This window comes from Brachionichthys hirsutus, chromosome 20 (genome assembly GCF_040956055.1).
Source record: "Brachionichthys hirsutus isolate HB-005 chromosome 20, CSIRO-AGI_Bhir_v1, whole genome shotgun sequence".
Lineage (NCBI taxonomy): Eukaryota > Metazoa > Chordata > Actinopteri > Lophiiformes > Brachionichthyidae > Brachionichthys > Brachionichthys hirsutus.
Window position 1 is genome coordinate 10,440,862 of NC_090916.1, and position 12,500 is coordinate 10,453,361.

The window sequence follows — 12,500 nt, forward strand, 5'->3', positions numbered from 1 at the left end:
CACGGCTTCCATTACCTTAGCAGCAGGTCGGAGCGTCAGTGACAAACCAGAAATACTAACCTCTGTAGATCGGTCTTCCTGGGATTTGTCTTGCACAGTAGACAAGAAGATAAAACCTCTTCCGATGTGGTACTGGAAATAATGGGTCAAAAAGCAAACACACCTGGAAGGAGTGGTCCTCCAGCTTCTGCACGAGGTTGTCCCATCTATGTGCCAGCTCCTCTGTGTCTCCTTCAATCTTGGCTCCAGCTTCAGGGCTCTGCAGCAGCAACATCACATCCTGCCCTGCATCAGAGAGCTGGTCAAGGGTCTTCTTCTTCTTTTCCATGTCTTCCTTTAAAATCTACACGAAATTGAAGTCAAGCCAAACATGAAACCTTTCGTACAGGTGACAGGTATTTGTTGTTAAAGCATCCGCTGTGACTCGGCAGACTACCTACCGCTAACTGGCACACGTTAGCATTCATTTCACTTGGGCTCTTAAAGTTGCTGGTCTGTACGTCCCTCAAGGCCTCCTCTTTTTCTGCCAGCCACGCTCGAAATAAACTCTACAGGTTCAGAAAACAGAATTAGTTTAAATAAAGATTGGATGCAAAACCTTCTGCTATATTTTGTATCTGACATGTAAATATTCACTGTGCGCTGGAAAGAGCTAAGACCACTACCGTGCTTTATGACAGTGTCCTCCAGGGTAAACCCTGAGATCCAAATACTGACGTGATCTATCAGAACTCCTTACTTGGGCTCAGGCAGATGTGTGAGAGGGTGTCCACGACTGTGTGAGGAGGACAACCAGCTGAAAGTCTCACCTGGTCTGATAGAAGTTGTTGCCACACCATGAAGAGTTGCTGCAGCTTGTGCCACCTCGCCTCCGTCCAGCGACACACAGCCGCCCAGCGTTCCCCTAAAGACTTGAAGCAGGACAGAGACAAACGTTAATGTAGCTTGAAGACGGCTTAAAAAAAGAATCATATAAAGCAGAGGAAAATCTGAACTCAATTTGAATCAGGACTTTAAATGCATCAGATGCTGTAGATCATATGTGTCAAACTCAAGGCCCGGGGGCCAATGTGGCTCGCCACGTCATTTTCTGTGGCCCACAAGAGCTTTGGTCAGACATTTGTTTTAGTAAAATGCTGAACAGTAAAAGTGAATCAGAGTTGATATTTGTAACTGATCTTTAATCTGTAAATGGTTTTAATGTTAAAATTAAATATTTGTTGCTGACTCCATTCTAGATAACGACCCAGATGATATTCAGTGGTGAGATAGAGACCCCCCCCCCCCCCCCACCCTACATGACTGTGTTAAATTCCCTAAATATCGGTCAATAATCAATGGAGATATTGAAGAACAAATTACAGACAGACGCCGGCGATTACATAACCTCGGCGGATATTTTTACAGCAGTAAGGTATCGATATATTTTTAGAACTATGCAACTGCATATGTAATATTTATAATTTAATTAAGTATGTAGTAAATACAGTTATTTAGCAGCATGTTAAGGAGTAGTTACATTTATTTACATTTACATCTGGCCCTTTGAGGGCAGCCGTAATGCTGATGTGGCCCTCGGAGAACACGAGTTTGACCCCCCTGCTGTAGATGCACTGGAGGGACATGCAGGCCGTCAGCTTACTTGTAGTTGCTCCTCCAGGGCAGCTGTGACGCTCTCACCACTGTTCTCATCCACCACAACGACCATGTGTGTAAGAGAGTTGACTCTCACCTGCTCAACCTCCAAGTCATTCTGAAGATCCTGAATGGAGAAACCCAAAGACCGACTTCAGCACAAATCCCCCACTTTTAAAAGCATCTACAGGCTGTGGTGCTCTCAGGTGGTCAGGGAGGGCACTCCGAGTCAGTTGGAGTTCCCAGAACAAAGGGAGAGGGTGGAGGACGGAGGTTCAATGGGCTCCTTTAGATAGGAGGGGGCACGGCCATGGGTGCACTGACGGCTGAGGAGGCAGACCTTCTACTCTATCCTGGAGGACATGGAAACCAACGTAAGGAATTTAAACTCCATTTTGTGTGGTCGAAAACCGAGTCGTTTGAGAAGTGAGCTTCCACTTTACTTTGTCCCATCATCCATATACTGCTCACCCTTTCGTCATTGATCAGATTCATTAATGCATAAGCAGGGAAAGGGAAGCGTGGTTTACCTTGTGCTGCTCCATCCGTTCTTGGTAGCTCTCCACGTCTTCAGCTGTCGGTTCAGTCTCCATTTTTATGATTCGCTCTTCTGTCTGCGTAAGCCAATCAGAAAGCTGCTGGAGCTGTTGCTGCTGGAGATCCATCAGGACTTCGTGGAGTCTGTATAGAAAGACGGCAGCGCATGAGAAGACAGTAAGGTAGGCGAGCAGAGATATAGGAGAGCTTTAAAATGAGCAACAATGTTGTGTCTAATTCCCACAGACGAGCCCAAAACCAATGAATGACATGGAAATGTAGCAGATCTATTCATTTACAGATTTGTACAGTACATTTCTAAACCTCAGTACACTTACAAATATGCATACAATTTAACTTTCTGCATATCTTTTGCACATTAATCTGATTACAGACAAACAAATTCTCGATACACACTTGCAGATTTAAAAATGACAGCACATATTTTTACACATTTCCAAATGTTTAGTTTTTCCACCGATGTCGTGACTGTTGGTCGGCTCGTCGAGCGCTGCCCGGCGTGGAGTGAGACAGCTTGTGTGATACGGTCGGTATGGGGCCACTCAAAAGTCCTGAAGGCACCGTTCCTGTGGATAGCCGTCTGAATTCTGTATGAAGCAGCAGCCGGACATGCTCGCTGCCCATTTCATCACGGAGCACATGGAACAGACGAGAGTGCATCGGTGTTTTTACAGCCGAGTCAAGCACGGCCTTCAGCTCATCGGGCATCTTCTTCACTGCAAGTGCCTCGGGATGGATGCCGCAGTGAGTCCATTGCATCTCAGGCGCCACCTCACGAATCCGGGCTGCTCCCCCGCTGAGGCGGCCTGGTATCGCTTTTTCCAATCGAGCCCGTTCTCTTGGATGAAGGTGTCCAGTACCTGGAATATGTGCTCGGCTGTAGTTCTGGCCTCCAGTGGTTGGCAGGACAGACCTGAGCTGCACCATCACACTCATATCTAACGTACACGTGAAAATTAGCCAAATCTGCAACATCGGTCGTCTTGTCCAGCTTGAGGGAATCATACCGACTCCAGTCAGTCTTTTTAACGTTATCTGCCATGGTCCGTATTCTCCGTGACGCTGTCGTTTGGAAGTGTCACTGTTTAATTGTTTAGCAGCTTTCTTCCAGCACATGTGTGTAATTTATTTGGCTACTGGCAGGCACAGTTGCTCGCCAATCGTGCGGGGCTTTCCGGCTTTCGTTATACGGAGGCTGGCGTGGTATGACGCCTCCTGTGCTTTAGCCGTGGATGTAACACATGACTGCATCGCGACAGCTTTCTTAGAGAAACATCCAGTGGTTTATCTTTCAGCGCCGTGTGTTTTGCTAAAAGGTGCCGTTCGAGGTGCGCTGGTTTCACGGATTCATTGCTGGGAACTTCACCACAGACCACACACTGCGGCCTCGGCTCTTCCTCGGTTATTTATATGAAACCAAGTACAACCTGTGTGATATTTGTGAACAAACCTGCCTTACCACTCGTGACTAGCAGGTGTACATGCATCTACCTGGCCTGACGGTCCATGCTGGCCACTCTGAGGCTCTCCCAGCGGGAGTTGAGGAGGGTCATCTGCTCTCGGATTTCATCTTCTTCCTCTTCTGTCAGGTGGCCCTGGGCGATCAGTTGGTTACCAGCTTGGAGCACATTACCCACACTGCTCTGGTGCGCTGTCAGCTCCATCATAAAGGCCTTATTGGGGGGGGGGGGGGGTATAATTATGATGTGTACAGCAAATCCACAAAACGTAAAACATTCAACCTGCTAAACAGAAAACAAAACAGCTTTGAGATAAATTACAGAATAAACTCAAAGATACCCACAATGGTTTTTCTTATTCTCAACATGAGTAGCCGGTGGGGGATCAATAATGGTATGGGGTGCATTTAAGAGGGTCATTAATTCAAGCTTTTGTTTCCTAAAAAGGTAATGTTCCCTGAAAGGGTTATTTAGTTATTATTTATTTTATTAATAGTGTTATTATTTATTTTATTAGTGTTATTATTTATTGTATTAATAGTGTTATTATTTATTTTATTAACAGTGTTATTATTTATTGTATTAATAGTGTTATTATTTATTTTATTAGTGTTATTATTTATTGTATTAATAGTGTTATTATTTATTTTATTAACAGTGTTATTATTTATTCTATTAATAGTGTTATTATGTATAGTATTAATAGTGTTAGTATTTATTTTATTAATAGTGTTATTATTTATTCTATTAATAGTGTTATTATTTATTTTATTAACAGTGTTATTATTTATTGTATTAATAGTGTTATTATTTATTCTATTAATAGTGTTATTATTTATTCTATTAATAGTGTTATTATTTATTCTATTAATAGTTTTATTATTTATTCTATTAATAGTGTTATTATTTATTGTATTAATAGTGTTATTATTTATTTTATTAACAGTGTTATTATTTATTCTATTAATAGTGTTATTATTTATTTTATTAATAGTGTTATTATTTATTCTATTAATAGTGTTATTATTTATTTTATTAACAGTGTTATTATTTATTGTATTAGTGTTATTATTTATTTTATTAATAGTGTTATTATTTATTCTATTAATAGTGTTATTATTTATTGTATTAATAGTGTTATTATTTATTCTATTAATAGTGTTATTATTTATTCTATTAATAGTGTTATTATTTATTTTATTAACAGTGTTATTATTTATTCTAGTAATAGTGTTATTATTTATTTTATTAACAGTGTCATTTATTCTATTAATAGTGTTATTATTTATTGTATTAATAGTGTTATTATTTATTTTATTAACAGTGTTATTATTTATTGTATTAATAGTGTTATTATTTATTCTATTAATAGTGTTATTATTTATTTCATTAATAGTGTTATTATTTATTTCATTAACAGTGTTATTATTTATTGTATTAATAGTGTTATTATTTATTGTATTAATAGTGTTATTATTTATTGTATTAACAGTGTTATTATGTATTCTATTAATAGTGTTATTATTTATTGTATTAATAGTGTTATTATTTATTCTATTAATAGTGTTATTATTTATTGTATTAATAGTGTTATTATTTATTGTATTAATAGTGTTATTATTTATTGTATTAATAGTGTTATTATTTATTGTATTAATAGTGTTATTATTTACTGTATTAATAGTGTTATTATTTATTGTATTAATAGTGTTATTATTTATTGTATTAATAGTGTTATTATTTATTGTATTAATAGTGTTATTATTTATTGTATTAATAGTGTTATTATTTACTGTATTAATAGTGTTATTATTTATTGTATTAATAGTGTTATTATTTATTGTATTAATAGTGTTATTATTCATTTCCTGACTTTTTTTCTGTGAAGGGTTACTTGGTGGCTGTCTGGAAAACAATAAATGTTTAGGCCCCCCTGCCATCGTCACACATTTCCTGTACAAACTGACCCCGGCCCCCCATCAGAGAAGGGAAGAGTCATGTGGCCCTCACAGGACAAAGTTTGGGGGCCCGTGGTATACAGCGTATAACCGCATACCCTCAGTCCAACCCAAATGCATATGGGCTCCATGCCGGCGCTTGGCGCTGAAATGCTAACATCTGGATACATTTCTCTTCCCACACTTAAGCCTCACTTAAGAACGAAGTACCACCTCTGCAGTCTGCAGGTCTTACTGTAGCAACAGAGAGACGAGCCTGTGAGTGCAAACAGACTCCATAAAATATCCATCTGAGCTCACACTGAAGAAGAGGAGCAGCTCTGAAGGATTCCTCTCAGCCTTTGAGGAGCTGCTTTTTGCTGCTTTTCCGTCCATGACGTGGGTTATTGTTTGTGATGTGTGTGCTCTGTGGGCACATCGTTTCTGATAATGCTTTGCTGGAGGAACTGGATTAAGTACGTTTATGAACAACAACTGGAGTGATTTTATTTAGACTTCCTGAAAGGCCTAACTGTTTGAGCCCCCCCCCCCCCCCCCCCACTCTGTCTAACTACCAGCTTTCTGCTGTGACCTGGATTCCAGACATTAGACTTCACTAATATTACCACCAAAGGAATCCTGCCAATGTCCTTGCAAACACACGCACAGACACAAACCCTGCAACGACACCGTATCAAATGAGCACAGCCGCTCTGGACCAGGGCCCCATCGGGGCGCCTCACCATCCTCAGCAGAATTACTGGCATTCCCAGCATATACAGAAAACAACTGCACAACTGTGTGTCTTAATTACAGTTAAATAAACATGTTCACACCACCGTCTCATTACACATGCATGTTCCCAGCTCTTTAACCCTTTGCCCAACATGCAGAAGCTGTTTTACCTCGTGTGTGTGAAACTGCTCTTTGACTTCCTCCACATCGTCCGACACCTCATCCTGAATCTGGAGGGCATCCTCTGCCGACAGTAGCCAGGTAAGCACCTCCTCCAGCGTGGTCTGGTAGCTGTCCAAGTCCACTTCCAGCAGGCTGCCCTGCTGCTCGCCCTCCAGCTCCATCATGGGAGCCTCAGGCTGTGGACTACTGCCCGTCCCCTCCATCTGTACATCCTGAAATCATGAAGAAACAAGATTATAGGACATGTGTTTAAACGTTTATCACTACTTTATGTTGAGAAAAATACAACTAAAAGAATGAAACGGAATGGTTTTAACATCACAAGATAATGGGGAACAGGAGGAATGCACATCGGAGAAAAACGAAGCATCAGAGCCAAGCCCGAGACCTTTGGTTTGCTTTCCACTCATTGAACATCAGATGTCCAGGAGAGGTTCCTCTGAAGCCTTGCTTAGCTTAGACATACAAACACAAAAGAGGAACTGCAGGTATCCCAGGTGAATTTAATGGAGACACAGCACAGTCTCAGAGGACAACCATACCCCAAGGACACAGGTCCCATGCGCCATGCGGCGGCTGCAGCCCCGTCAGCGCAGGGCGACCAACAGCTCTGAATATGTTCTTCAGCCCAACGCCTTAAGTGAGGCAAATGATTTGCACCTACTGAAACACAATCAAAACTGTGGCGCTGTTTGTCTTCCTATGCCCTGAGATGAACCGTGAACAAGCCCACCTCTCACCCACTGGCAGCTGAAACAGGCCCAGTGCACAGGATGAACGGCTACGAAACAGACGCATGGACCATTTCAGCTGTGAATTCCACTCCAGTGTTACCATTTATAGAAAACAGCAACAGAAAAGTATTTCAAGTTGTCTTATTTCTGAAGGAAATGTAGGAAAAATCTTACAATAAAAGGTCAGAATCTGAAATGAACAGAAGATAAAAATCTGCAGCAGCAGCCATGCCAAGTGAAGAATGACAGAAATGCAACTGGGTGTGTGGCCTGCCACAGCCCATCAAACGGCCCTTTGTTCCTGTGGAGCAGACTCAGGGAACAAAGCCAGACGCTGAAAAGATCCAATGGCCTTTCGGAATAAGTTACTAAAATACTGTAAGGCCTTATGTTAGACCCGTGTAGGCTGGAAAAGACGGGCCAGAGGGAGAGAGAGAGAGAGAGAGAGAGAATTGCAGCCTGCGTCTATTTATTGACTCAAACGGCTGTAAAGAAAAAGCTGTGGTCAGGCTCTGCAGAAAACGTTATCACCACCCGATGACTCGCTGGACTCGATTCTGCAGTTGTGAGTCTTATCAGTGACAGTCCAACTGTCAAGCTCTCTGAAATAACGTCTCTCCTGCTAATGCTGTTGTCCCTAGCAACGAAAGCACAATAAACAATCAGCGTTTACAATCAATGAAAGGTGTACCTGCAAGTCTTCATTTTTCCTTCCACTCCATCTCACTACCAGCAGCATTACACGTCACTCCCTCTGACCGTGGGGGTGGGGGGTTCCAGGAACGAAAACCCCCGCCTGGACCAGCCAGAGCTTTCTAAGACTTTTCCAGCATTTGTTCCAGGATGTGTGAAGGAGGCAAAAAAAACACCCAAGAGGTGGGTTCATGACTAAAACCAACGTCCCCAGTGACGCGTGTGTGAAGACTAGAGTAAGGGACGAAAAGGAAGGACAACTAGAAATGGACAAATTATATAGCTTGGTTTGTTACTTAAAATATAAAAATAATTTGGCAAGTCCAATTGAATTCAGACAATGCTGTCAAATAAGTCACGTTAGTCGACTGACCACCATCATCTCCATCAACGCCCCCCCCCCTCATCCTATCCCTTCGTTTGCAGCAGCATGCAGCTCCGTCCGAGGGGTGACTCACGCCTCATGTCCCTCTTCATGAGTCGTGCAATGAGAATGAAGGAACTGAGGGAGTGATTGCTCCATCTGCCTCAACATAAGGAGTCTGTGGCCTTAGAACTGAATCTCATCACAAACACAGCAACAATGGTGGAAGAAATGATGGTCTCCAACGACGAGTTACCTCATCATTTATAGAACGATATCACAACTTTCACTGCTACAGAAAGGGGGCTCAGGCAGGAAGTCACCAGGGGACATGTAATAGCTCAGGCACGGGGATCAATGAAGCTGCGTTACACTCTGTTGTTTAGGCTTCCATCAGAACACAATCATGAATAATCTGGTGCAGAACCAAGGTGAGCTAAGCGTATATAAAACACAGCTAACATCATCATTCAAGAGATTCAGAAAGGGTCAAAGAAAACAGGACTAAATACATCTGAGGATAAAAGATACATAGTACAGCTTGAACCTCCCGAATCCCGAAACTTCCGGACCCGAGGCTTCCCGGAATCCGGAAAATTCCAGATTACAGGGGGTCCCTAAATAAGCACCCTAAAGCACCCAGCATAGTCTTAGTCAGCCTGCATTAAAACTGTAACATTCTTTTAATATGATATGTGACATCTGTACAATTAAATATACATGCTAAACGATTACACATTTGATTTTACAGCCAGGCGAGCAAACAATAGGTACTGGAATAAAGTCGAGCTGAAATACTTCACTGAACTGAGCAGCTTGTCCTCATTTGCACTCGATTTCTCACCACATGGGCGAGAAAACCGTGTCCCAAAACCAGTGTAAGCGTCCCACGTGTTCCGCATACGACCCAGCGTCCCCGCGCTCCCAAACGCAGACGGCGCCACCGCTCCGGTGCAGCGGTCCGGCAAACTTTCATTATTCCAGCCGAGAAATTCAATTTATGCCAGGTTGCAGGATTTGCCGACCTACATAATTCCAGCTTCGAGTGGTCCAACCTGCACCGGATGTTCTGGACCATACAGCAGCCAGCCACCCTGAAGGGTGAGAGGACTGTAACCCTGGGGGGGCCCAGTGCTGCAGACAACCACGCCCAGCGTCCTCCGCAGCAGGGCTGGCCGGATGGAGAAATCAAAGAACATGACTCTCACAGGACTCCCGGCAGTCTGCAGGTGGGTGGCGGCGTCTTCCACTCCGATAGGCGAAATGCAGCGGGTCCAGGGTGGCGCTCACCACAGAGGTGGGTGAGGGCCTCGCCATGGTTTTCATCAGGTGGGAGGTCAAGGCAACTGGTCTGTAGTGGGCCGGTTCCCTGGCGGGCGGTGTTCTAGGATGAGGGACCACACAGGAAGTCTTCTGCAGGACGGGGACTGAGGTTCACCTCACAGGGCTGGTCCACGCAGGTCCTCAGCAGCCTGGGGCTAATGCCGCCCGGTCCTGCTTCAGTCGTCTCAGTTCTCTCCTCACCTGGTCCGATGTGATGGAGAGGGGGAGGGGCGGGCGTGACCATTGTGGACTGGTCAGTGTGGGGGGGGGGGGGCAGGGGAAACAGTCCAAGTGGAGTGAGCTGGAGACATGGGTGCGACGGAGGTGGTGATAGTCCATGTGGACTGGGCTAAGTACGGGCTGGGGGCAGGTTCAATTCCCCAGTCCAGCGCTGGTCTCCATTTACTGTCCCACTGGCGCTCCCCCCGGACCCGGAGATGGTCTTCAGCCCCCTCCACACGTCCCGCGTGTTGTTCTGGCCCAGCCCCTCCTCTTTGCCGTGCTGACCCTCCACTGTAGCTCGCACTGAACTCTGTCCCCCGAGCTGAAAGCACTCTTCTGGATCAGGTGGACTTTAAGATCAGTACCGTAGTCTCTGGGCCGGCACGGTGATGTGAGTGTGTGTGTCTCGATGAGAGCTGCAGAGACTCCTCAGTGGAGGCACCTCTTCTCACCGTGGGGGTGGATTGGGGGGACAGATGAGCGAGGTTGTGGTCCGAGCAGGGCGGAGGCGTAAGCGCCCTTCATATTGGCGTACAGTGAATCCAGCTTCTGTTATGTGGGGAGGGAGGCATGGTTCAAATCTCCACCGATGAGCAGCGATCACTGGGATGGCACATCGGACTCACCGCGCTGTGGAGCCGCCCGCAGGCCGAGGGAGGACGTTACACAAAACACTGTCACGCGAGAACTCCGTCGGGAGACGACCAGCACAAGTAGCACACCTGCTGCTTCAGGTGTGTGTTGTACCATCTGTCGTTAACAAACAGAGCAAGCCCCCCCTTTCTTCTTTCCGCTCCCTGCCACACCCCTACCTTTTACCAACTGTGGATTCTTGCTCATGAAAGATTACCTGCTTAAACCACGCACACCTCAGAAGGTTGTTGGTTCAGAATGACTCTCCTCTTAGCCTTATCACCGGATCCCTCACACATTACTGAGAAATATGATTTGAAAAAGCCCTAAACAGTTCTTTTTAGTATTTTTTACCTGTGCACAGAGGCTCTGGCCCGAGTCCTCAGACTCCAGCTTGTATTTGCGAGGCAGGGTTTCTACTTCTCTGATAGCCTCCATGCTGACGTCTTTGGGCAACGCAGCAAACAGCGATGTCACGTACATGATGACGGACTTCTTATCTGGTAATTGTACCGCCACATCTGAGAGAGAGGAGTACAAGATGATGGGAGGGAGGTGTATGAGCAGCACAAAGATCAGCTGTGAGCGATGCATAGACCCAAAAGAGAGAAAGGATGATAGGACGATGGGGTGGACACAGGGGGTTGAGAGGGACAGGTGAAGATGAGAAGGAAGGGTGGGGTTAACACAGGTCACGCTTGTTCGTGTCTCAGTTGGGACACGTAGACGACCCCCGAGTCTCTACAGGTGCTACATGAACGAGAAGTGCATCTCAAAAATCTCCCGCCAAAGCAGATTCTAAAGTCATACGTGATGAGTCATACATGATGAGTCATACGTGATGAGTCACCTGCTGGCAGGGCATGAGGTATGATTCCATGCAGTGAGCTGAAGTTTAGTCCACATTCAGCCCTCTTTTGTATGGGACCGCTATAAAAGGCTTTTAAAATACATTTCAAAAAGAAGGAAATGAGTTACCTTCAGGATCCAGAAGCCTCTCGATAGCCAGCTGGTCTCTGGCTACGGTGAAGGCGTGGTCCAGTCTCTCCAGGGGGCTCAGTCTGACCACTTCATCCCAGCTGAAGGCGCCTGGCCTGAACACATTAACTCATTGACTGCCAGCCACAGTTTTTGTGCATTTTCCCTGATTTTTCAAGCCACACAAAATATTCTTTACTATGCCGATGCAAACACCGAACCTACCAAATGATCAACGTCTCTTCTTGCATCAGAAAAATAAAGCGCGTTCCTACTATATTTCTACTGGAGTTATTGGCCATTGAAGATAAGCAGATTTTAATGTCAGGGTTGGCAGTGAATGTTTGGGATATAAAAAACGTCTTTAGACGTGAATGGCACTCAAAGAGTTAAGAGATTGCCCGGCATGAAACCGGTCGGTGGCAGGAAAAAGGCTGGGGGCCACTGCCTTATATAGAAAAAGACGAATCATCATTGTGGTGCAGGGAAGACCTGGGTCGAGACTGGATGGGTATGGAATTTGTGTGCTCAGTGACCCCCTAAATCCTGGCCCAGGCCTAAACCAACACCGGCCTTTCTCACAGCCCGGTGCGTGTGTGTGCGTGTGTGCGTGTGTGTGTGTGTGTGTGTGCGTGTGCGTGTGTGTGTGAGGGGTTTGTCACTTGGGAGAACAAATGGATACAGAAGGAGCGACACCACTCATGCACTTTCTTTCACACACAGCGGCACACAGAGAAACACAAAGTAGCAGGCGAGTAAACGGAGGTAAGAGTCAGAGTCAGAGTCAGAGTCAGAGTCAGAGTCAGAGTCAGAGTCAGTCAGAGTCAGAGTCAGAGTCAGTCAGAGTCAGAGTCAGAGTCAGAGTCAGTCAGAGTCAGAGTCAGAGTCAGAGTCAGAGTCAGAGTCAGCCTGACCTCCAACCAGCGACACTGATGAGAACTGACGCCTCCTCAAAGGAGACATATTCACTTATTCTACACGTACCAAACACTGGTATGAAATATCTGAGCCAGTGTTTGGTCCAAACATCAAACAGATGCTGCAG

General features: G+C 44.9%; 1 protein-coding gene across 1 annotated transcript in view; it reads right to left on the reverse strand.

The window, feature by feature from the left end:
• LOC137909688 (utrophin-like) overlaps positions 1–12,500 on the reverse strand; it is a 43,420-nt gene that overhangs the window by 298 nt on the left and 30,622 nt on the right. The window contains exons 8-16 of the mRNA XM_068754149.1: positions 11,456–11,571; positions 10,832–10,998; positions 6,496–6,720; positions 3,685–3,866; positions 2,166–2,316; positions 1,643–1,762; positions 810–911; positions 441–548; positions 164–343 (exon numbers count right to left, since the gene is read on the reverse strand). Of these exons, the coding sequence (XP_068610250.1) occupies positions 164–343; positions 441–548; positions 810–911; positions 1,643–1,762; positions 2,166–2,316; positions 3,685–3,866; positions 6,496–6,720; positions 10,832–10,998; positions 11,456–11,571 (1,351 nt within the window). The remainder of the gene's footprint in view (positions 1–163; positions 344–440; positions 549–809; positions 912–1,642; positions 1,763–2,165; positions 2,317–3,684; positions 3,867–6,495; positions 6,721–10,831; positions 10,999–11,455; positions 11,572–12,500) is intronic.